This window comes from Centrocercus urophasianus, unplaced genomic scaffold, assembly GCF_019232065.1.
Source record: "Centrocercus urophasianus isolate 14NV4802_14NV808 unplaced genomic scaffold, USGS_Curo_1.0 seq_27, whole genome shotgun sequence".
In the NCBI taxonomy this organism is placed as follows: domain Eukaryota; kingdom Metazoa; phylum Chordata; class Aves; order Galliformes; family Phasianidae; genus Centrocercus; species Centrocercus urophasianus.
The window spans coordinates 12,153,199-12,179,466 of record NW_024884833.1 but is presented as its reverse complement, the minus strand read 5'-3'; the positions used below and the strand labels follow the sequence as shown (position 1 = coordinate 12,179,466).

General features: G+C 38.2%; 1 protein-coding gene across 3 annotated transcripts in view; it reads left to right on the top strand.

Moving 5' to 3' along the window:
* The window catches only part of UBQLN1 (ubiquilin 1), a 27,076-nt gene extending 869 nt beyond the window's left edge, over nucleotides 1-26,207 (top strand). The window contains exons 2-11 of one of the 3 annotated variants that reach the window (XM_042826834.1): nucleotides 12,171-12,322; nucleotides 14,022-14,137; nucleotides 15,646-15,908; nucleotides 16,729-16,887; nucleotides 17,547-17,697; nucleotides 18,206-18,348; nucleotides 19,316-19,399; nucleotides 23,071-23,186; nucleotides 23,516-23,684; nucleotides 25,019-26,207. In XM_042826834.1, coding sequence (XP_042682768.1) covers nucleotides 12,171-12,322; nucleotides 14,022-14,137; nucleotides 15,646-15,908; nucleotides 16,729-16,887; nucleotides 17,547-17,697; nucleotides 18,206-18,348; nucleotides 19,316-19,399; nucleotides 23,071-23,186; nucleotides 23,516-23,684; nucleotides 25,019-25,174 — 1,509 coding nt within the window. In that variant the 3' untranslated portion in view covers nucleotides 25,175-26,207. Of the gene's footprint in view, nucleotides 1-12,170; nucleotides 12,323-14,021; nucleotides 14,138-15,645; nucleotides 15,909-16,728; nucleotides 16,888-17,546; nucleotides 17,791-18,205; nucleotides 18,349-19,315; nucleotides 19,400-23,070; nucleotides 23,187-23,515; nucleotides 23,685-25,018 lie in introns of all 3 variants that reach the window. The other 2 variants (XM_042826833.1, XM_042826832.1) reach the window with 2 other exon arrangements.
* Nucleotides 26,208-26,268: the final 61 nt, after the last annotated feature.

Genomic DNA, 26,268 nt, shown 5'->3' with positions numbered 1-26,268 from the left:
CGGTTCCCTCGGCTTGAAAGAAGTAGTGAATCATAATTTCAGTTTCTTGTAATGATCCTGTTTGTCCTGGAGGTTTTCTCTGCAGGTATTGACGGGGACTTTTGTTTGAATTAGAGGACAAGCAATCATAGAGAAACTACAACCACAGCCTGAGGTAGAGTCTGTGAAGTCAGTCTTCTGCCAGGCTGGATGTGGGTCTTTGCAGCCTTGTGTAGTGATTGGCAGCCCTGTACGTAGCAGGGGGATTGAAACCAGGTGATCGTTGTGGTCCTTTTCAACCTAGGCCATTCTGTGATTCTTCTGCTTGTGAAGGAGATGGATACTGCTTTGCTGAAATACTCCAAAAGATGCAGTTGCCTGGAGGGGATTCAGAGCTTATTTCACTTTCCATAAGATTTGTCTGAAATGTTCCCTGAAGTATTTCTGGATGAGGCAAATCAGCTTGACTTTTTTTTTTTCTCCTCTCTTGTATGTAACTGGTAACTGAAAACTAAAACATGGGTGCATATGTGAGCTCCACTGGTTGTAGGAATCCAGCCATCTAACTTGACAGCCTGAGTGACAGGTTAGAAAGCTGACTTTATGGCAGCTCTGATTCTTCAAGCATGCACACCCAGCATGTAAAGCACACAAATCCCATATGCTTCAACATGTAAGCATACGTACAGTTTCCATGAAATGCCTGCCTGTTCCCGGAATTGCTTTATATACTAAAATGTAATGCCACACATGTGATAATTTAATATGGGGTTTTTACAAGTTGTAGTTGTGAGGTTCCAGTGGGAAGTGTTGCCCAGGCAAAAGGTTGTGTGGGCCAAGCCTCATATTTAATCAGAAATGTATTTTCGAGAATCATGGCTACTGAAGTTTCTTCTTAGCACATCGACCTTGTTGTGGTGTCTTTATTATCAAACACAGCAGGGTACAGCGTATCTCCTCAAGGCTTGTGGGATGAGGCTCTGCTTTTAGGCTTCAGGTGCCCTGCTTATCTAGGAATAACAGCCTTCCCTAAACGCAATGTCAGTTTGCTAAGGAGTTTGAATTAGTTGCTGAAGGCTCTGAATTTATTGTTAGCTATCACCACTGCTATCAGAATGCGAAGCTTGACATCATTTGTCATGGACAAAACAGAAGACCCTGTGTGGTTACCAAAGGGGAGTAAAAGAGATGAAGTAAAAGCTCTGAGTGTAAAGTTATATTCCAGCAACTTGGCTAGAATTTACACTTTTGTTCTACCTAGTTGCTGCGAGGAGACAAAATGGTGGTATTTCTTTCAAGTTTTTCCCATTATTTTGCTTATAAGCATCTCAGAAATAAGATTTATTGAGGTCCTCGCTCCAGCTGCTGGGGAGGTGATATTCTCCTGTCTTTGGTGTTCTTTTTGCAGTATCCTATCTGCTACTCTGTCTGCAAACTTAACCTAGGCATTTCTCCCAAAGGTGAAACAGCTGTGTTTGCTTTTAATGTTATTCACAGTGTTTGCAGAAATCTGTCTGAAGGGGGCACTTTTTTTCTTTTCTAAGCAACATCAGTTCTGTTATAAAATTACTGTAAAATTCATTATTTATTTATTTATTTATTTATTTTGGAGATTCATAGACCAGATCTGACAGAAGGGTAACATCTGTCACCAAAAGCAATGTAATTGCAATTTATTTGGAATACTTCAGGAAGTGTAAACAAATTTACTTAAGGTCAGATATTCTACAAATTTTGTCTTTAGCAAGATTTTTTTTTTTTTTTAAATATGAAGGCCGTTTGGGATGCCAGGTTTTTTTATGACCAATTGTCTTAAAAGCTGAAATATCTAGATAAACTAGCAAGAACGCAATTTTTTTACTAAAAGCAGACCTACAGTTATAAGTAGTTAATAGAACATGCTGCTTGAAATATAATTGTTGTCCATTTATCTTAAATGCTAAACATTTGACGTACATCAAACGTACAGATTGTATTTGCAGTTATTCCTTGAAGTTATTCCATGAAGTAAGATTGCCCCTGTGGGTCCAAAGCTGTGTCCCAGCTACCACTGAAAAATGCGGTGTCTGATAGTGGCTAACATTAGTCTGTTTTTCTTCAGCTGTAATTATAAACTGTTTTTAACAATAAGCATCGGCAGTAAATGTGATGTTTCTAGAATTGACCCTGAAAATGGGTTAGTCTCAAATACAAAACAAATTGCATATCTGTTCAAATGTGCCTGGGATCAGTAAGTGGTTTGTCATCTTGTTATTGGTCAGCCAGCTATGTCTAGTATATTTGCAGGTGGGGGGAAAAAAAAAGTCTAAACTGATGCTGCAAAATAAAAGCTATTTAGTTGCGTATTTCTATAGATAATATTATGACTTGGTGATTTTTTTGTTTGCAGTCATTTCAGAACATTTCCAGAATGAAACTCTAGGTTTTTTAGATAAATATTTTGAGCTACTGAGGCTATACAGTGTGTCTTATCTGTTGCTCTCTTAATGTAGAAACATAGATCATCACAAGCTGGAAGGGACCCACGAAGACCATTGGCTTTGCTCCTGGCTTCACACAGATCCACCTGAAATCCAAACTGTGTCTAAAAGCGGTGTCCAAAATGCTCCTTGAACTCTGGCAGCTTAGGGCTGCAGCCTGTTCTGTGCCCACCACTTTCTGCTGAAGATCCTTTTCCTCAGAGCAGTATAGACTCTTCAGCTTTAAGCTGTTCCTTTTTATCTTGTCACTGGCTGCTAGAGAGAAGGTGTCAGCATCTCTGTCTCAGCTTCCCCTCACGAAGTTGTGGCCAGCAATGAGGTCACCCCTCAGCCTTTTCTCAGCTGAACAAATCAAATATCCTGAGATGCTCCCTGTGAGTCACGCCCTCTAGACTCCTCACCATTTTCGTTGATCTCCTTTGGACACCTCTATTAGTGGTAATTATATCCTTCTTATACCATGGAGCCCAAAACTGCACACAGTACTTGAGGTGAAGCAGTGCCAGTGCCGAATACAGGGGGACAATCACTTCTTTGACAGGCTAGCTGTGCAATGTTTAATGCAGCTCAACTTGGCTTTTCTGGGCACAGGGGGCACATTGTTGACTCCCACTGGTTAAACCATTAGCCAGAACCTCAAGTCCCTCTCTGAAGGGCTGCACTCCTGCTGTCTGTTCCCCATCCTATACATACATACATTCAAGATTGCAGAAACAAGACTGCTCTTGTTTCGTTTCATATCATTTGTGATGTTCAGCATTCTGATCTGTCAGTCTTTCTTTCAAGCCCCTCTACCCTCAAGGGAGTCAGCAAATGCTCCTAATTTAGTAACTGTCCAAAAACTTACTTGATGTGCACTCAAGGTAAAGCACTTTCCAACTGTTTTAAGAAAGTATTTTGTTTTTTTTTCTCGACAACTTCAGTAGCAGAGTCGTTACTGATGCTGTGTTGTGAACCTAGAACATGAAGTATGCAGGTTACAGTGGAAAATAACCTTCAAATGATAAGCCACTTTGGAAGGTCACTTGATTGCAAGTGCTGCCCACCTGTCTTTTTCTTATTTTGTTTTTTTCCCCTGTGAAATCTGTTTGTGCTCAGTATGTCTTTAATCATTATCAGTACAAGAAAATCCCATGTGGTCCCTCCCACAGGTTGCTGTCTTGTGTGGGCTTCCCAAAGGCTGCAGCTCTCCAAGCACAGCTCCAATGCTGCTATATACCAAACCTACAAGCACTGCTCTGCATGGGTGGCAGCTGCCCCACAGCAGGCTGCTCTCCAAGGGCGGCAGCTCTGCTCCAGGGCCTCCTGTTGGGATTTCTGTGGGCTGTCTCCTATGATTTCCCACAAGCTTGTTTTGCTAGCTTCAGTCATCCTTAGTCTTGAAGGGATGAGGAAGGGGAGCACAGAGCTGTAAAAAAAAACAGTTTTGTGTGCTGCTTAAAATTGACAACAGTGGGTAAATATCCATGTGGTTTAATACCTGTTATAGAGATAGCGTTACGTGTTCTACATATTTCAGAGTTCACTCAACATCTGAATCTGTTGGCTATTTGGAAAACCAATAAAAGCATTAATAAGGTTTGGACATTGCTTTACAAATTGTGAGTTATGTGATGGATTACATGTCTGGGAAAAAAAAACAACAGCATTTGTCTTGTTGCTGATGAGGTTGATAGTTCCTTAATCTGACAGACTGAAAAGATTAATTGCTATCTGTGTTTCTTTCATGCAATATATATTGTATTATCACTTTAAATTTAAAGCTTACTGAAACCAAACAATTCAGAGATATTTAGCTGGTGGTCAAATGAGTAATAATTCTATTGGCAGTAATTCATATAGCAGTTTTTCCTCAGGAAGAATGAATATTGTCCAACCTCTTCCTCATTAAGTTGAAAAATACTCTATCTTATGCTGTTTCATGTGGAAAAAAAAAAGTGTAGAATACATTCTTAAATGCATCTCTTCTGCAAGAATTGCTGTTTGCATTTAATACTCTCATGTCCTTTTTCAGTCTTGGTGGCTTGCTAGAGAAAAGGCCTGTTCTGTTGCAAGCGCAGTACTTTCCACCAGTAGTTGCAGTCCTTTTATGGAAAAGGGAGGAACTGCTAATCATCTCTCCTAGGTCAAAGCATGAGGGAGTGGAATGGCTTGCTGAAGTTTGTCTAGCGTAGAACTGGCTAGAACGTGAGTCCTGAGATACTCCCACTAGATGGCACTGCCTCTGGTTTTCCTTTCTGAGTGGTTATGATTGAAAACATCAAGAATGTGAGTTTGTTTCTCAGAATGAGTTTTTTGGATCAGTTTGATGGCAGTGCTTGAGAAAATAGTGTGATTATGAAACTTGCGTGTGTGTTTGACAAGGGTATGAAGATGGTAACTCACCATTAAGTCATAACAGACAAAACAGAGCATGTATGGAAGCCTGATTTTGGGTGCACTTTCCAGCAATGCTTCATCTGCTGCAAAAAAATTGGCCATGCCAAAAGTGCTTTGCTGCCTGTAACCGCAAATTCTTGTCCCCCGTCCTGTACAACATCCAAGAGTTGTGCAATGAGAACTCCATTTTTACTGATTCCCTTTAATTCAGAGTCATGAGATTACCCGATGTGATTCATCTGGGAAGGAGGCCACAGCCATGAACAGTTGTATTCCTGTGAGTGTATGTGGTTCTTTGGTTCCTCACTTCCTGAGTTTGGAAGACTTTTGATTCCATTGTGTGAAATGTATCTGGAGCTCATCAGTTAGTCTCTGTTGAAACTAGTGTGTGTGTGGGTTAAGAGGCTGGAGTATTGTTAATATACTGAGCTTTGTGTTTTAATAGAGAAGGCAGTTGAAAGTTTAAGTAGTCCTTGATGAAATGCCAGTTGTGAACAAGGTAATGTCATTTGGGAATGTGTTTTTGTAACAGGACTGTTAGTTGAGGAACTGCTGGGAGTGTAAATTGCAATTCTGCCATGTAATACATATAAACTTTTGCTTCATTACCGTGTTCAAAATAGTTTGGTTTCTGAAGATTGCAACTTTGCTTTTTTTATTGTTATTTAGGTGAAGTTGTAGCTTAGTATTTTCAAAGCAGTTGCAGTTTACTGGAGCCTTTCGGTGGTAATTGATGTTAATTCACTAAGGCCTCTTTCATACTATTACAGTAATTTCATTTTTAATTATATCTCATGAAGTCAACATTGAGAAAATTTGGGAAATGTTTTTTTCGTTTACTTGTTTTCCTCCTTTTATTCTTTGTTCACAGAATCCATGTGTATGGTAATGTTCTCGCTGTCTCAAATGGCAGAGAGTGAGTCAGCAAAAAGCTTTTGAATCATAAGATGGTAATATCTCAAAAGACAGTTTGCATTTGAAGTTTTTTACTTTAGCTAGAATAAACTTTGATGAAACTTCCAAGGCCGGTTTATCAGGTGGTCAAATGTTAGAAGACTAAGGTTTGAAGAATGGGTATCCCTTGCAAAGTGGCTGTGGTTTTTTGTTTTTTTTTTTTTTTTTTTTAAAAAAAAAGTCTCTTATAGTTAAGTGTTGATGTGTATTCAGGTACGTAGGTGCTTTGTTCACTGACAAAATTTTTACTATAATTAGCTCACATAGGAATTATGCAAATTGGATTCTCTTCACATTGGTTTGGGCCTGGGCAGCAGCAGAGCAGTGTTCATCTGTATGTTGCAAAAACCTTCAGAGGCAATCAAGTTGAGCAGATGTAGTGGAAGCCTTAACAACTTCTGGAACCTGTTCTTGTGATAATGTGGAACCAAGGAGTAGTTTTCTCTTAGTGGAGTATTGGACTGAATTGTGTTTTCAAGTACTGTGAATTCAAGGATATTTTATTTAGGAACCAAGAGTGTAAAAAATGAGACTAAAAAATGCTGGAGTTCCCCTAAAAATAAAAAATAAAAAAAAAATAAAAAAAAAAAAGAAAAGAAAAAAGAAGAATTTGGAAAATACAACAAAAAATTCTACAAGTTAAGATAAAATAGGAATGCAGGCCTGGTGCTTCAGTACAACCAGCTTTAGATTTGCTCTAATTTATGTCAGATCTATGAGTTTCTGTGCCTTGAGGAGGCTGTGACCTTGAGTTCAAGTCATTCTAATTAAGAATGATTTCTGTTTCTTCTTCTTGGGAAGCAAGTCTGTCTTGATGTTAGTCTTGTGTTTCAGACTGATGCGTATTCTGATGCAGTTATTTTCACTGATTCCTCTAATAATGTTGTTTAAAAGTGATTTCACTCCTTACCTTATTTTGAGTGCATTCAGTTAACAGAGCAATACAATGAAATAGTTTCTGTGAAAATGCTAGGCATTTAGTATAGCAAATAATTATTCTTTGTAATGTTGTGTTGAAGTAAGTCCTGGTTCTTCAAGTGAATTTTTAAATGGCAACACAAACTGACTGAACTATTGTTTGTAATGTTAAATGCTAGTAAAAGGGAATAGTCAGTGCAGTGGGAGAACTGCATAGAGGAAGTCCTTGCTTCCAGCCAGCTGCTGAGACTTAGAACTGTTTCCACTCTTAGTTTTCCCAGGTGACAAAGTATTTTAATCATAGAATCATAAAATAGCTCAGGTTGGAAAAGACCTTGAAGATCATTGAGTCCAACTGCAGCTTAACCATGCTACCCTAACATTAACAACCCTCTGCTGAATCATGTCCAAATGGTTTTTAGACACATCCAGGGGTGATGACTCAATCATCTCTCTGGAGAGCCTATTCCAGTGCTTAACAACCCTTTCTGTAAAGAAGTTTTTCTTGATATCCAACCTAAACCTCTCCTGCCGCATCTTAAGGCTGTTTCTCCTTGTCCTGTCACTTGTAACCAGTGAGAGAAGAGACCAATCCTGCTCTTGCTATAAGTACCTCTCAGATATTTGAAGAGAGCAATAATGATGTCTCCCCTTAGCCTCCTTTTTCCCAGACTGTACAGCCCCAGTTCCTTCAGTTCTTCCTCATTGGGCACATTCTCCACGATCTTCAGCCTTGTTGCCCTTCTTTGGACCTGCTCCAAAGAATCTCAAAGTCCTTTCTGTATTGAGGTGCCCAAAACTGAACACAGTGCTTGAGGTGGGGCCTCACCAAGTTCAGGGGCAGGATGACTTCCCTAGTCCTGCTTACCTGCTTCCTGATACAAGCCAAGAGTCCATTGGCCTTCTTGGCCGCCTAGGCACACTGCTGGCTCACATTCAGCTGAATGCCATCAGTACACCAAGGTCCTTTTCCACCAGGCAGCTTTCCAGCCACTCCTCCCCAGGCCTGTAGGGTTGCCTGGTGTTGTTGTGACCAAAATGCAGGAACCAGAACTTGGATCTGCTGAAATTGATACAATTAACCTTAGCCCATCAAACCAGTCTGTCCAGATCCCTCTGTAGTGCTCCTCTCCCCTCTGGCAGATCTACACTTCCTCCCGACTTGGTGTCATCTGCAAACTTACTGAGGGTGCACTCAATCCCCTCATCAGGATCACTAATAAAGGTGTTAAATAGAAGTGGCCCTAGTACTGAGCTCTGAGGGACACCGCTTGTGACTAGCTACTAACTGGGTTTTACTCCATTGACCACAATTCTTTGGGCTTGGCCATCCAGCCAGTGTTTCACCCAGCAGAGCATGTGCCCAAACCATGTGCAGCCAGCTTCTCCATGAGGAATCTGTAGAGGGAGTACACAGGCTTTACTGAAGTCCTGGTAGACCACCACATCAACAGCCTTACCTTCATCCACAGCCTTACCTGTTGAAACAGTGACTGTAGCTTACCAGCGGTGTTACTTACTTGAATTATATGAATAGAAAAAGTAAGCAATACCAGAGTTCATTTTACTAAAAACACTAAAATCCATCCCAGCATTATCTTTTACTTCCTTTTTTTGTTGAGTGTGTTTAATTTGAGATATTGAAGTGATACATATTAGATTGACGTTTGCAGTTCTGTTTAGGAAAAGAGAATTGATGTAGTTGTCTTCACTGGTTGCATTTAGGAACTTCTGTAATTCATGCTGCTTTTTCTTACCAGAGTGCTTATCTCCTAACTTGTTGCATGTTAGAATGATGAGGAGTCCTAAAACTACATGTACAAAGGGTCTGTGGGAGTTAGAATGCATTCATTTCTTCATTTTATCCTTACTCTGTCTGAATTTAAAGAAAACTGCGGGTTTTCTGTTTTACTATATGAGAACGACCTTGCATTTAATTTAGTTACCAGTAACAGTGAGAGGTGGAGACTAAATGCAGATATGCTTGCCCACAGTGTTTGGGAAAAATTTCTGTGTTCCACCCTCCCTAACTCTTCTTCACAAAGCAAACAGTAGTGATTTGTGTTATCATGGGACAGTTTGGGACAGTTAAAGATATCTACTTCCAAATTCCTTGCTGTGATCAGACAGCCCAGGAACCCATCCTGCTCAGCCTTGAACACCTCCAGAAGTGGGACATCCACAGCTACTCTGGGCAGCCTGTTTTGCCATGTAACTACCTTCATATTAAAGCATTTCTTCCTAATATCTAATGTAAACCTGTTTCAGTTTAAAACCTTCCTCCTTGTCATATCCCTAAGTACCCTAGTAGAGTCTCTCATCATCTTTCTTAAAAGCTTAGTTTAAATAGAGGAAGCACAATGAGATCTCCGCAGAGCTTTTTCTACTTCAGAGTGAGCAAGCTCAGATACTGAGCTTGTATTCATAGGCAGCCCTCTGATCATCTCCATGGCCCTTCTCTGCATCCACTTGAATAGCTACATGTCTTTGTTGTGTTGGGTGCCCCAGGCCTGACTGCAATATTCCATGTAGAGCCCCCCGAAAACACTCCAACCTAGGTGTAGTCATCTTACAGTACTGGCAGAGATTACGTGATTCTGAAAACTGGCTTGTGTTTGATCCTGAGAATTTAAAAAAACCAAAAAAAAACAAAAAAAAGCCCCAACTTGTACTGAAAAAGATCTGTAGGGTTCTTTGCTGCAGGTGTATAAAATGGTCTCCTCCCCCTGCCTCCGAAGAAAGTGTGCTATTGTCACAGGCCTATGCTGTTGTTGTTGTTACTGTGTTTTTATTGCTATGTTGTTATTTTTGATTATTAAAAACAGTCAGCAGACTCATTTACAAAATGAATTTCATGATATCACATCTAGATGGTTTTCTTTTGTGGGTATGATATGAAGCTTGGCTCAATCATTGCAGAAATCTCAAGAATGTGCTGAACCTGAACTCAGGTGAGACAGATGAAAAAGACCTGATTTTTTTTCTTTTTTCTTTTTTTCCCCTCTGAGTGGTTAGTCTATTTATATAAATATGCCTCAGTTGAAATTGTCTCAGTGCTTAAGACAAATTTGTTTTCCTGGCTGGAAAAAGGCCCTTTGTGCATTTGGGGTGTGCGCATACATTGCTGTAAAGGTTTCTTTATGGTTCTCGTACATTCGATTTTATATTCCTGTCTTAGATTGGTGTTGGTTTTGCAGGTCATCTAAAGCAGTATTATGATAGTAGGGAAAAGGAAGCATATAGCCTTTGATACCTATATACTAGTAATACTAGGTGCCATGTAGCCATGTTCTATGAAGGGTGTTTTGCTTCTTTGGTCTTGTGGAAACACAGCTGCTTCTGGAAATGTGGCAGGACATGGCTCTGAGCAGTGTTTACACTACAGCATCAACTTTATGAAGATAATTAAGTTGTTCCCTGCCACGCCATGTTGTGAAAGTATGACAGCAAATTACATTACTCTTTGGTCTGGCACAATATTTTTGTGCATTAACTTTGTACCAAACTGAGTATTTCTCCTGGTTTTGCTACACTGGAATGTGCATTCCTGGGAATAATTAACAAAGAATGCAGAATAGGAAGCAACTGTGTATGAAGTTATTCTGCAGAAAATGGTCTACAGAGTTAATAGTTATTTAAGTCAACACTGTTATTTTCCCATGTGGGTTTCTGCTTCTTATAAGTGGGAATGTATCTTGCAAGATCTTGTAGAGTTTATCCTGCTATCCTAGTAAGAGTGAGTAAGAGTTTATGTAGAATATTGTAGCTTATTTTGAGTCTTACACTTATAACTAAATTAAAAAATCCAGAAATTAGTGAGAATGATTGGATTAGAAAACACTACTCCTCAAAGGAAGGTTAGCCTCACTGCAGCTCTTAATTCTAAGGAGAGCAATCTGTTTGCATTGGCCATGGTGGGCAGGACAATGAAGAAACAGGGGTGTGAAGCTCTGGAGTAGGTTTATTGGAAAAAAAGATAGTGGTGTCTATCTCTGGAGACCTCTGAAAGCAGAGTGGATAAGCATGTCAGTAATAGTTCAGGTAAGTAAGCCACTCTGGAAAGGAATGGACTCGATGACTTTCTGGAATACCGACAAGCCACGATATTGTCACTATAAGGCTGACTTAGAAGCTGTTTTGATAAGAACAAGAACTAAATCATTGATCAGACTTAACTAACCAGGGGCTATCTTCTACCCAGACAGAGACTTATCTCTGTTGTGTCTCAGACACTTTTTTCTTCTTTTCCTGTACAATAAACCCTTCCAATTAGAGACTCATGTTCAAAGTGTAATATGTGGGGATTTTCTTTTTTAGTCCTGCCAATTATAAAACATAATTATTAATAATTATAAGATTAATACTTGAGTTTTCTGTAGGAGTGAGAATTTCTAGAATGCTTGGAATTTTGCTTCTGAAGAGGTAAGGTCAATTTAATTTTAAAATGCCAAATAGGGTGAACTTCTGGAGTTTTTCCCAACTGACTAGAATACCTTCAAAAATAATTAACCTACTGAGTAGTCTTGTTTAAAAAATGTACCTGGCTTTGATATAATCAAGTCATTCCTTCTCATTTTTTCCTACTATTTTCCTTCTTACTTTTAGTGACTTTTTTTTTCTTGCTGTGAAAACTTCTATAGAATAATAAAATCTCAGTCAAATTGTAACCTGGTAACTACTTGCTAAGAAGGCAGAAAGATATATATTGGATTTCCATGTTCTCTTGGGCTAATGAGTGTGATTTTTGTTGTCAGCTGAAGTACGTGGCTTTTCACCATGACCTGGGCTGGAACTGTGTCATTTCTTTGTGTTGTGAGTTGGCTGAGAAAGCAGGGCCAACTGAGAATTTTTTTTGCCCGTGTGGAAAGGAATGCTAGTTTTGTTGCATGGAAGGCAGCAAAATTGTCTGAGAAGTGAGGATAATTCTTTGCTTGATTCAAGGAAAAGCACAGACAGATTCACTGCGATTGGGATATTCTATCCTCAGTCTGATCAGTGAAGGATAAATTCTGTAGTATGTGTATGTTATATGTGTGTATATATATTAACATATTAGTATGCATATACTGACATATATGTAATATGTGTGTATAATACTATATATATTTAGTACGACATGTAAATTGTGTGTGTGTATATACACACACACATACATATACACACACTGGTATGTACTTATTGTCATGGATTTGTACCTGAAATACTACCTATGGAACATTTCTTGTCTTTATTGCATGGTAGAGGAATGACTTGATTGTCTTTCTTTGTACAAAAAAAAAAAAAAAAAAAAAAAAAAAAAAAAAAAAAAAAAAAAAAAGAGAAAATTGAGTGAGTTTAATGAAGTATTTCTAGATTGTGTGAAGTGGAAAATGCAGAGCAAGTACTTTAGTATACTAAACTTGAAACAAGTCCACAAATCATACAGTTATCTGAGTGTATGAAATTAACTTTTTTGTTTAGTTTAAGGAAGAAATTTCTAAGCGTTTCAAGTCCCACACCGATCAGCTTGTACTCATATTTGCTGGAAAAATATTGAAAGATCAAGATACTTTGACTCAGCATGGAATTCACGATGGACTCACTGTTCACCTGGTTATCAAAACACAAAACAGGTAATGTCGCTGATAAACAGTTGTCTCTTTGCTTCTAAGAAGTCAAAATAATTTTAATTTCTGATGTGACAGCTTCCTGTTTGGCAGACTTAGATCTGACTAAGCAACTGTAGTCAACTGATTAGTTGTGGTGTAAAATAAGTCTGAAGTCAGAACGCTCTTTTCTTAGACCTGTGTCATATTTTAGTCAGATTCATGTTTCTCTGTGTCATATTTTTCTGTGTATTTTCTTAGATTAAGAAAACCAAATATCTTTATTAGGAAGTTCACATTAAATGTAACCACCTTTGCAGTCTATGATCTTTGTGACTGAAGTTACAGCTTCTTGGCTCATTGCACTGATTGCATGATCCAGTAGCAACAGGACAAACAGGATTGATTTTTTTAAAATAAAAGATAGTAGGAAGAAATTTTTTATTCAGAGGATGGTGAGGCTCTGGATCAAGTTGCTCATAGAAGCTGAGGATGTCCCACCCCTGGAGGTGTTCAGAGCCAGATTGTTTGGGTGAATTATATGAATCATTGAGGACTGAGGTTTTAGCAGAACTGTTAGATCTTGTGGACAAAAATTAGTGTCTCCTTCACTACACTGGAACATCAGTAGCAATTTGAATGAGCTTGCTAAGTCCTGTGGTACCCTTGGTGTTCATGACTTGGCATGATATGTTTTAGGTATCTATTCACAAGGGTGATGATGGGATCCTTCATAAGTTAATACTGATTGGTGGAAGAACTTGCAAAATCTGCATAGCGTTTCGTTGCCAGTTTAGCTTTTGATTTTAGTGACAGAGAGCTCTTAAACTTCAGGGAGGCCTCTGTACTGAAGGCATCTGTCAGATTTGTACGGGTTGCTTTTTGTTTGTTTTGACTTTGCACTATTGAAGCAATTATAGACTTTTGTTGTACAAGAAAAATACTGAGATGTGAGATGAACTGATCTGTAAAAGGTAGCATGTTGTCTAACCTTCAAGTCTTTGTGGAAGGTCTGCATGCATAGATTCTACGAGTTATTTTACACTGTAATTTTGTAATTTTTCAAATGCAGATGTTTATGTAATTGTTTAGTGAACCAGATTTAGCAAGTGATTTGGACTTAAAACTTGCCTCACTGAGTAGAGGCCAGGTTAGCTTTGAATCAGCTGAATTCTTTGGTCCTTTACATCATATGGCAGCACCAGTACTATTGCCTCTGCAAGAGACAGGTGTAGTGAGCATATGAATTTGGCAGCTGTTTTTACTTCATTCTTAGTTATGAAGATTATTGAGATTCTGATATTTGTCTTGTAGTAAGAGAATAATAGAATTTCACTTCTTTAAGCCTCAAGCATATAATCACTGTCTGACGGCTATCAAATACAGTAGAGTAAGGCGAAGAATTTCTGAAGCAAGGAAAAGACTTGGAGAGCAATGTACTCTGAGTGCACGCTGCTCTGGGGTTGCATGAGAAGGTGGCAATGGCTGCAGTGATGCCCGTTCATTTTCTTAATATTTCAAACTTTTCTTCTGAAGAACAGATGATGTTACACATGTCTGAAAGACTTATTACAGGAAGCCATCTAGAGAGATGTGATTCTCGGGAATTATCAAAATGAGAAACTAAGATTCTCAAGTATCCTTGACATTCTTGCTATGCTTAATGACATTATTTAAATTGCCTTGCTACATTTGTAATTTTGAAATTGTCTTTCTGTTTTTTTAGATCACAAGACCACCAAGCTCAGCAAACACACAGCAGCGGGAGTACCACTACCACATCTGCATCAAGCAGTAGTACCTCAACACCAACTTCAACAAATAGTAACCCTTTTGGCTTGGGTAAGAACATCTGTTAGACCTTATGGACAGAGGGGTGGAGCTCTTCTCCTACAAAGAAAGACTGAGAAAGCTGGACTTCTTCACTGTGGAGAGGGGAAGGCTGCAGGGAGACCTCATTGTGTCTTTCCAGTACTTAAACAGAACTTATAAGGAGGAAGACCAGCTTTTTACACAGTCTGATAGTGATAAGAAAGAGTAGAATGATTTTAAACTAAAATAGGGGAGATTTTGATTAGATGTCTTTCGAATTGTTGTTTGGCATTGGCAGAGGCTGCCCAGAGAAGCTGTGGATGCCCCATCTCTTGGGGTGTTCAGGATCAGGTTTAGTGTCGCCCTGGGCAGCCTGATAGGTCGGAACCCTGCTTGTGGCAGGGGGAATTGGAACTAGATGATCTTCAAGGTCCTCTCCAGTCCAAACTATTCTCTGATTCTCTGGTGGGTATCTTCTACAGGGTACAGATAATTTTCTGTGAAGCTTTGGTCTAATGCAATCAAGACTGTAAAAAAAAAAAAAAAAAAAAAAAAAAAGCTAATGACAAATACCTGTGACATAGGTTGTAAGAAGGGGCTATAGACAGGAGCTGTTTCACCTTCAGAAGTAGAGTACTGCTGATGCTGTATTCTGGCACTATTGTTAATTAAACTCTTCCCAGTGTCATCCCTCTCCTTAAGAATCTGTCTGAATTTGCATGAGGGAAGTAATGATAAAGTTGGATCTGTAATACAAAGCTGAAATCTGGAACAGAAGCAGCAAAATTGTCTATTTTTTCTCTATTTCCAAGCATGTTGTTTTCTCCTTCATGAAAAAAGAGACTGCAGTGTTCATTTGAAATAATATTTCAGCAATATCAATATTTCTAATTCTTATTTATCATCTCATTTGCTTTTGTGGAAAAGAAAAAAGAAAAGAACAGAATTGAAAAAGCTGTGTTAAGCAGTTGCATTTTTTAGGTGTAACCAATTCTGTAGCTAACTACATCTTCAATAAAATATTGAAAGTTTTCTATTTGGACTCAGCAAAGGAAGGGAAGTAAAAGCATTATTGATTAGTTCTTGTTGCAGCAGTGAAAAAGAAGAGCTCTACTTTAAATTACAATAGGCAATATACATCATACTGTGAGGTCTCTTTCAGTTACAGTCTAAAGAAGAGTGGAGAGATGAATGGCTATCACAAATGGACTAAAATATATCAGAAGGAAAAAAATAGTCAAGGCCTCAAAATTAAAGCGGCATTCGTTACTGAGCTGTGGAAAATCAGAAGTTGTTAGCATTGTAATAACTTCTATTTCAAAGCAATTCTTTGTTGGTTTTTTTTTTTTTAAGATGTTTTATTTAAGAAGCAGACTTAATGAATGACTGCTTAACAGCCTCGCAAAGGTGGAGTTTCCACTGAATTTTGTTATTTTTGAAATGTGGAATATATCCAAGTATTTTGCATTTACAAAAGATGTTGTTCTGTTTAGACTTACAATAAGAAATGTAAATTCAATTATTTTTTTCCTCTAAAGGTGGCCTTGGAGGTTTGGCAGGCCTGAGTAGCCTGGGCTTAAATACGTCAAGCTTTTCAGAGTTGCAAAGTCAGATGCAACGACAACTCATGTCCAACCCAGAAATGATGGTTCAGATAATGGAGAATCCATTTATTCAGAATGTGCTTTCAAATCCTGACCTGATGAGGCAGTTAATTATGGCTAACCCTCAAATGCAGCAACTGATACAGAGAAATCCAGAAATTGGACATATGCTGAATAATCCGGATATAATGAGGCAGGTATGTAGAAAGATCTCTGAGTTTGTGACCTTTGATCATAGTGTAACTGAACAACATAGCAAGAACTGGATGTCCATAGTTAAGTATTGAGAAATGTTTTTGAATAATTTGAATTTTTTAGAAAGTCTATAAAATGTCACTGTGGGCAACTTGTAGTTATGTTTATAGTTGTTAAAGCCTGAATTAGGTAATTCAGAAAATCTGCAGCATGGTTTTCATAGATGTTGAAGATTTTATGCTAATGTCTTGTGAGTTTAGAGTTGGATACAGTTGGCTACACAACAGTGCAGACAACAAGTTTTGGAGAATTATTACTTTTGGTAAACTGTACTTATTTCCAGTTTACCTAACTCTCAGGAGCACTCTCTGGGTGCTTCTATAGTTGCATGTTATGTAAGATATGTTATGTAGCAAAAGATCTCGAAAAGCAAATGAGAGCATTTGAAAATGAGGGTATTTAAAGTTTCCATTATAAGCTGCACACTGTAATGATGTTAGAAGTACCCTGTGAGTGTACTTCTGAGCCTGTACACATGCTTCTGATGGCAGAAGTACATTGTGTTAAAAAAGGTGAAGAGAGGAGAAAGAATAATATGTTCAAGGTTTTTCTTCTGTTTAGCGGTGTTTCCAGACCCAACCAATGTAGTCGCAGCTGTGGCAGAACACATGCTAAGTATCAAATTCTGCTGGCTCCTATTAAGCTGACTTTTTGATTTTTGGCTTTAATTATAATATCTAGTAGAAGAGATGCTGTCATGCTGACATCTTCACTTTAGAATGGATTTCTTATTAATACAGATTAAATGTTCCGCTTTCTTAGACAATAGAACTTGCTAGAAACCCTGCAATGATGCAGGAAATGATGCGAAACCAAGACCGAGCCTTGAGCAACCTTGAAAGTATACCAGGTGGATACAATGCTTTGCGTCGTATGTATACAGATATTCAGGAGCCAATGTTGAATGCAGCACAGGAACAGGTGAGAAAAGATCGCAGATGCCACTGAGAATAAATATTTTTAAGAATGAAAGAATATAAACGATGTAACTTATCAAATGTGTACTCGGCAAAGTTTTCGTAAAGATGGAATTCACAGTATAGCCTTCTCTCTCTGTTGAGGGGAGAGAAAGGGAGGATTTTTTTTTTTTTTAACATGTTCTGTGCTCCTTTAAGCTTCAAGAAGTACAGATACTGTGTTGTGGGTCTGAGAAGCTATTTTGAAGTTGATAAATTTCTATATTAAATAAGTTACCACATAGTCTAAATTCTTTTACTTCTTTGACTTGTAAAGTTATGAGCTCCAGGTAAGTTAATAAGGGTGGACTTAGTAATGTATGTAACCTAAAATGGGAAAAGACTTTTAACAGTTGTAAACTGCTGTAGGAAACAGTCTTACATGATCAAAATACTAGTGTAATAGAAATTCTACTTTCAAAAAGAAGTGAGACTATATGGAAAGACTGCATTTTCTTTCTCTGTGTTTGCTCTTAAATAACTTCAGAATGGTGAGTATAACTATTAAGAGCCATCAACATCTATCTTCATGATAACTTTGGAAATGTAACTTGTGGTTTATAGCAAACTTAAAAACAGTTTGCTTTTGTAGATGATACGTGTTTGCTTTTCCTTCCTTTGTAGTTTGGAGGTAATCCATTTGCTTCTTTAGTAAGCAATGCATCATCAGGAGGGGACAGTCAGCCATCTCGTACAGAAAATAGAGATCCGTTACCAAATCCCTGGGCTCCTCAGTCCACTTCTCAGAGTTCTACAACAAGTACCAGTACAAGTGGTGAGAACACTGACAGTGCTAATGTTGGAAATAATACGTCTGGCAGTACAGGGCAGAGTTCAACCATACCAAATCTGGGACCTGGACTAGGAGGTGTGTTTGTTATTGCAGTTGTATGTATTTGGGAAATTTGCTGAAATGATAGTTTTATTAGGAAGAGACTCAGAGCCTTTATTTCTTCCGTGCAGTCCTTGATAAGTGTCAAAGTCTTCTGTATAAAAACGTGAAAAGTAAAATAAGAATGATACTGTGTGAGTATTGCCTTAAATTAACAACAATAGTAGGAAATCCCTAGATGAGTGATGGTGTTTTTCCTGTTTGCAGACAAGCATGAAAACAGCTGATGACTTTTAGGCCTAGTGGGCCTCCTTGTTAGATACATTTTTCTTAAGTTGTTTTTGAGAGACAGATGCATCTATGTATGCAAAACCACATTAAAGCGCATTTCAGGGACTCATTTGATAAGAAGTTTAATAAAGTGACCTTTCATTTTTTTTTTTTTTTTAAGCTGGTATGTTCAACACACCAGGAATGCAGAGCTTGTTGCAACAGATAACTGAAAACCCGCAGCTTATGCAGAATATGTTGTCAGCACCCTATATGAGAAGCATGATGCAATCATTAAGCCAGAATCCTGATCTTGCAGTACAGGTAAGTGTGTCTGGTATAGCAATGTATTGATGTACTGTGTGCATTGAGTTTATTTTTTGAAGTTTGTTTATATGGTAGTTTAATTTTTCACTACAGAGTGATAGTAATTGAGCAATAATTCAACACTTGTCTGCAATAAATAGCCCAGTTTTTCAAGTATGCTAATGCCTAACTTACATAAATTATTACCAGGTTACCTTTAATGATCTGTTGCAGTGAGTTTCTTTTATAGTTGGACATCTGCCAGGCGTTCTTCTGAAATAACTTGTCAGTTTGTGTATGTTCTGTGCAGCCCTGAACTTGTGACCTAGTGCAAGAGCCAGATAGAGAAAACAAATGCTTGTACATTAAGGTGGATCTGCTTCCTAGTAAATAAATAACCACAGTAGTCTGAGATGAGAGAAGTGAAAGGGTAGAGTCGGTGCTGTTTCTAGGTGTCATTCTGGTTTTAATTGCTTACCTGTGGCTCTTGCATGCTATTGAATTACAGATACTGCTGTTCTGTGAGTAATATCTTAGAAGTATTTTCACATTTCAGTTAAACAAATAATAGCCAAAGTCAAATGCTAAACAAAGAGAAAGTGTCTTCCTTTCTGTATTGGATACTGGCTTGGATCTGATCTTCTGCAGATGATATTTACAGAGAGACAATGATTTAGATATGTAGCAGAGGCTGAGCAAAAGTGAATCATAATATAAATGAGATTGTCTTGGCAGGGATCTGGCAATTTTTTCCACTTAAGAAAAGATAACAGGAAAAAAAAGTCCCTACAATGTCTTTGTGCTGGTGGTTCATAACAAGTTTTAGTTACAGGAGATAGTTGTGTTTGAGAGTTTGAGTTTTCTTATGTGGTTATTGTATTCTTTATCATTCTCTATGATTCATATTTTTTAAGTATTCATCTTTAAATCCACGGTGGTTTTTTTTACTGCTTGATCTTTGAATTTAAATATTTTTGTCCTACAGATGATGTTGAATAATCCTTTATTTGCTGGAAATCCTCAGCTTCAGGAGCAAATGAGACAACAGCTTCCTACTTTCCTTCAGCAAGTAAGATAAGATACTAACTATTATTAAATGTCTGTACTTCAGAGAAGGTCTCTTTTTTTCCAGTGAACTGATGTCTTTCCTTGGTTTGATTAAAAGCTAGAGCGTTAACATACATTCTCATTGGCTTTAGACATCAAGTTATTTTGTTCCATGATAAATAAATTCTTGCTTGGACTCTCCATCCTTTCAGAAAGTTAAACCTTTTGTTGGATGTTTGTCTATGATCGGCACAACAGTTTAGATTTACCCTTGCTTATGTAGTTAGAAAGAATGATTCTTACTGCACTGTAGATGGAGAACACTTTTTTGCTCTGTGATTTGTTATGTAAATAAAACAAAAATGTTAGTACTTTTTTCCGTAGAGTAATCTTTCACTGTGTTTTTCCTACCGCTGTAGGAAAAGCCACTGGTGTTCCACCCCACCTTAAATATTGGAGTAAAGGCATTTTGCAGTGTGTGTAGAAAGACCCAAATCAGCTAATGCAGAGTAGGCTGGTTTCTGAAGAAGCAGAAGCCTGTGAATTGCATTGTGTTCCTTGTGAACATGATTGTGCTTGTTGCTTGGGTGTCTCCATGATTTTAGCTGTCACTGTGAGTAGTGGTGCTGTGTTCTTGGAATAGGAGTAAACAAAAATATTGGGAATTAAACACATAATCCAGTTGTATAGCTTCTATCATTAGACTGTCCATATAAATTTGAGTAAATGTGCATTGCTCTTACTGCAAGCAAGCAATCTTACAAGTAAAGTAACATACTCAGGAATTACAGTAACAACTTAATTGTTCAGAATAAATGACTTAAATTGTTGAAATCTGTGAATAAATGCTGATTAGTGTAGACACAGCAAGAATCACATAAGCTTTTTCCTTTGATTATTTCCTCACGTTGGTATCATATGATGCAGACACAACTGCTTCTGTCTTCACTCTGGTTCAGGTGATTTACTGCATTAGGGTGTGAAGTAAAGTGGAAAAGCACTTGAGTTATCCTCAGAATGTTGATAATTTTGCAGTTCATACTTCCTCACTTATCTTTTGGCTTTATATGGTTGAATTGGGTGACAAACTATAAAGTGTTTCTCTGTGCAGGGGAAGGCATCTTTTGCAATAAAGGGCAGTTACCCTGAAGAAGTAGGAAAATTCAGCAGTGAGCTACTCTATCTGCAGTTTTCATGAGTCTTAGCAAGAATTGCCAGTACTCAGATAAGGTCCAGGTCACAACAGTGTTCTAGAAGTTGTTGGGCCACCATTTTCTGTAAAAACAATTCTGAATATTGGACAGCAAGCCACAGTTTGTTCGTTTACCTAAACAGAATAGTTACAGCAGCTTACTTCGAGGAGCCCAAAATGCTTTCTTCTGAAAATCGTAGATTCACCAAGGTTGGAAAAGATCTCTAAGATCATCCACTCCAACTGTCCACCTATCACTACTATTTCTCATTAAATCATGTCCCACGGTACAACATCTAAATGTTTCTTGATCGCCTCCAGGGTTGGTGATTCCACCACCTCCCTGGGCAGCCCATTTCGGCACCTGACCACTCTCTGGGAGAAGTGTTTTCTAATGTTCAGACTGAATCTCCCATGGCACAACTTTGAGGCCATTCCCTCTAGTCCAGTTGCTAGTTACCTGGAAAAGAGGCTGACCCCAACCTCAACCACAGCCCTCCTTCAGGTAGTTGGAGAAAGGGATAAGGTCACCCCCTGAGCTACCTCTTCTTCAGACTGAACAATCCCAGCTCCCTCAGCCACTCTTCATAGGGCTTGTGCTCCAGACTCCTCACCAGCTTAGTTGCCCCCTCAATGTCTTTCTTGTAGTGAGGGGCCCAAGACTGAACACGGTACTCAAGGTGCAGCCTCACCAGTGCAGAATACATAGGGATGGTCACTTCCCTGCTCCTGCTGGTAACACTATTTTTGAGAAAGCCAGGATGCCATCTTGGCCACCTGGGCACACTGCTGGCTCATAATCAGCTGAGTATCAACCAGTGCCTACAGGTCCATTTTCTCTACAGTCTTCCAGTCGCTCTGCCCCAAGCCTGTAGCATTGCCTGGGGTTGTTGTGGCCAAAGTACAGGGCCTGGCAGTTGGTCTTGTTGAACTTCATCCCGTTGGCCTCAGCCCAGAGATCCAGCCTGTCCTCAACCCTCTGTAGAGCCTTCCTACCCCCAGGCAGATTGATACTTCCTGCCAATTTAATGTCATCCGCAAACTTACTGAGGGTGCGCTCAGTGTCCTCATCCAGGTCATCAGGAAAGATAGTGAACAGGTCAGGCCCCACTACAGACCACTGATCACCAGCTGGATGTGACTCTGTTTATCACCACTCTCTGGGCCTAGTCATCCAGCCACTTCTTAGCTTGGCAAAGTCTGTACTTGTCCAAGCCACGAGCTGCCAACTTGTTTAGGAAAATGCTATGAGAGCCAGTGTCAAAGGCTTTGCTGAAGTCTAGGTAGCTACATCAGCAGCCTTTCCCTCATCCACAAGGTGGATCACTTGCTCGTAGAAGGAGAACAGGTTGGTCAGGTAGGACCTGCCTTTCATGAAGCTGTGCTAGCTGAGTCTGATTCCTGAGTTTGGCCCGCACATGCTATGTGATCTCCTTTAAACAATCTGCAAGATTTCAGTAGGCTTTGCCAGCTATTTTTTTAGTTACTGTCTGACTTTTAACAGGAAAATAAAAATCCAAGAGATGAACAGAGGATGTTAACAGATAACAAGACTTAAGTGTGGCTGTGCTCTCATATTCCAGACTAGACTTCTTAATGCCTTGTTCTGCAGTTGTTCTGGGCCAGAGGAAGATTACCTTATAATGTGCATTTCTTCATGAATCAGATGTTTTTGCAACAGAATAAATTTGGTCTAGTTGCCAAGTAAAGGCTGATAAGATTTATCAGCCTGTCTGCTGTTAGAATTAGATCTAGCTACTAAAACTGTCTCACTTGTAATTGAAACAAATAGCATTTACCTGTGGGTGGCATCTGTAAGCAGAGGTGAGGGTAAGCTGTTAGTTTTGATCTTGTATCTGAAATAGTCTGATTTCAGGACATTTACCTTCAGGAGTCAAAAGGGTTTGCTTTTTAAGTTGTCTGTGGATGTGAAAAAACAATTGATGTCACAGTGAAGGTCCTTTAATACTGTGAACTTGCTTGTATGTTTTGTAGTATATTTCCATTTCTGTAGTCTGCAAGGGAATTATAGATATGAACACATGCACAAATTGTCATGATTATAGTTCAGTAGTCTGAATTTAGCTAGGAAATACTTTGTAACTTTTTATTAGATATGATGAAACTTGATTAACAGTTATTCAGTGTTGTTGCTTACTAGTAGTGTGACATAAGAGACTAATTCAAGAATGATGATGGGTTGGGACACTCCTTGGCTTTGAAATATGATGGTCTTTAGAAGTGGTATTGAAAAATACTATTTTGGTATACTCCTTATTTTTCACATCTTTGTTCACATCAGAGAAAGTTCACTGATCACCTCCCGTGAAAGTTTTCTCAAGAAACCCCCCAGACTCTGAAGGATTTCATGTAAACATTCAAATTTAAAACGAGAAAACAAGTTCTGAAAGCATATCAGATTCTGTAAAACATTAAGTGGTTAAAAATTAACACTGAGTGCTTTGACATGATTCAGTCACAAGTCTCTCTCATTTTCTTAGATGCAGAATCCTGACACATTATCAGCTATGTCAAACCCCAGAGCAATGCAGGCTTTACTACAGATTCAGCAGGGTTTGCAGACTCTGGCAACAGAAGCGCCAGGACTTATACCGGGGTAAGACTCAGTGTCACAGTTTTAGAAAACAGCTTTTGTCCTGTGCTTCTTTCTACAGGTAAAGATTTTATCATGTGAAAACTCTTTGTTTAGTCTTTTTTGGAGCCAGGCTTGTTTTGGAATGTTTCACTGAGCTTGTTTTGGAGTGTTTCATGATGCAGTACGTTTTTTTGAGCAGTGATGACTATTGTCTTTGTCGTAGTATGTCACCTACTCTGCATTTGACAGAATTTTTACATGGTAATAATATATAGGGTTAGAGAAGACATTACAGTTAAGCATGGGTTTATTATTCAATTGACTTATTTCTGTTTCTGTCACTTGTGCAGATTTAATCCTGGTTTAGGTGGCCTGGGAAGCACTGGAGCTCCTACAGGGTCCAACGTACCTAGTTCTGTTCCCAGTGACAGTACAAATCCAGCATCTGGAGCTGCTGAACCCAGTCACCAGCAGTTTGTCCAGCAGATGTTGCAGGCCCTTGCTGGTGCAAATGCTCAGGTAAAGTACATTATTGCAGACTGGATTTTTTTTTTTAAATTATTCCTAAAGTTTTCTCTTAAAACAAATTAAAATAAATCTGAGACTTGAGAGCTCAGAGTACTTCTGCTATTGAAAAAAAAAAAAAAGCAGAAGCAGCTTAAAATGCCATTGCAGCTGTGCAAGTAAGTATTAAAAATAATTAAATTTAGGTAAAAGTGTCCTCTGAACAGTTAATCCTTTTAATATACTCATCTTCATACCCTTGAATTTCTGAAATGCCTTGAAAATTGAGGTGATGAGGTTTGCTGACAGGTGAAATGTGTGCTCAGACAAGAACTTAAAAATGCAGAAAGCACAAAGTTTGTTAGCAGTGCTGTCTGTTATGCTGTAGCTGTGACAGTCTCTGTCCAATGCTTTGAAATAGCCACGCTCCAGTTATTTGGATTCTCCATGAATTGTTGCTTCATGGACATTCTGCAAGTCCAAACTGCAGTATGTTTTGTTACACTGTGAAGACCTGGGCTACCAATTGACTATTTTGCTTAGTTGTGCTTCATGAGAAGCAAGTAGTGGTGAGGGGACTTGTTCTAATTTGGATTGTCTTTCTGTTAGCTTGGAGCCATGGAACTTCTACTGGTAATAGTTTCTTGAGGGATGAAACTGTTGAATTAGAACAAAAGAGTAATTAACAGTATCTGTGCAAGTTCGTGTAATTAATAGTAGCTGCACAAGTTTGTGTTAACATCTAAAATCTCACTGATTTAAAGTGACTTCTTGTGTTACTCCAGCACATTATTTTCATATAGTTGTTCTCATTCAAAAATGCTTTTGAATCGGAGAATTTTGCCATGAGTTTATGAATGAGTAGTATTGACCCATAAGGCACAACTGTGAGTTTGCTTTAGGCTGAAGCTTTCCAACAGTTAGAATTCAGTATCTTAATCAACGTATACTTGGAAGATTAAAAGCAAGTTGACTTTAATACCAAGAAAAGAAAGTCTGAGACATTCACCATTGCCAGCAGAGACGTCATCGAAATTCTGCTGTCTGACATTACTACTTTGAACCATTTCATTTCTTATATTATTTATATCTATTTTATGCTTATTTAATGCATACTTGTATTAAAATACTCAATATAAAATATGGAGGGAGAATGGGACCAAATATAGATATGCATATAATCTGTATCTGTAGCTATATTAAGAAGTTATTCTTACATCACCAAATTCTTTTTTTTTCCTTTTCCTGTAGTTTAAGAGTCCATGTAAGTGGTGCAGAAGCCACTGTGTTTAAATCTAGTACTTTGCCAAATGCGTACTGTGGATTTACAACTTAAATTTTATTCTTAGCAGTTCCAAAATCCAGAAGTTAGATTTCAGCAACAACTGGAGCAGCTGAGTGCGATGGGCTTTCTGAACCGTGAAGCAAACCTGCAAGCGCTAATAGCAACAGGTGGAGACATCAATGCAGCTATTGAAAGGCTCCTTGGCTCTCAGCCTTCATAGCAGTGTTTCTTTGACTTGAAAAAATGTAATTTATTTTTGATAACAGCTCTTAAATCTTTAAAATACTTGCTTTTATTTCATTCTGACTCTTGGGATTGTCTTGTTACAACTAAAATCAATCTACATTTTAAGGTGGAGTGCAGTAGTTTTCTGCAAACAATGGGGATCAGTGAATTTTCTCAGTTGTTGCATGCATCACACATCTTCTGTTTTGCATTATCTGTGATTTTTTGAAACTATATCAGCTTTCACAGTTGCGTGAACAGATTTTGTATCATTTGCAACTGTTCAGTTTATTTCCTGCTTAAACATTAGCCTTCAGTAGTAATTTAATGTAGAGTACAAATTAAAAAGGAAAAAAATTGATTGAAGCTATAATTTGTGGATACCAATACTGCTTATTGTGATTTCAGCATGTATTTTTTTTTTGCTAGCAGAACACTGTAAGATTTATACCACTTGAGTAATCTACCATTTTTGCTTTAATTTGTATAAAGTATAAACACAGTATATACAATGGAGACAGCTCGTTTCTAGAAATTTACACGTTGCAATAGAATAAAATTATAAGTAACCAAAAAAAGCCAGGAGAAGAAAAGTCATATGCCATGTTTTCAGTGTAGAGTATTCCAGCCTCTTTGATAACCATCTCAGCAAAAAAGCTTAGGCAAGTTCATTTAAAATACTGCAGTTAATGTTCTGGTTATCTCTTTAAGTCTAACTACAGAAACTTGCATTGTAAAATTGTCTTGATATTCACAGAGATTAACTGTAAATTACTTTAATTGTTGTGCAAATTAAAGAGGTACTGCCTTGTGCTCAGAAAGAGTTTCTGAGGCCTTTTGGTTTGTTTCATTGAGATTCTAATGTATTGATTTTTGTAATTGGAAACATCAGTCTCACACATTGTCGTCATGTGATACTCTAATTACTTTCAAGCTCCATGGAAAAAATACTGTATATCTTCTGAGGTTTTACTGGTAGTAACCTCTACTGTGCACAGAAAATAAATAAATACAAAAATCTTTCAGCATCTTGGCTTGGTGTGTTTGTGCTTGCAGCTGATGATTTGGAATTTGAGATGACAGACATCT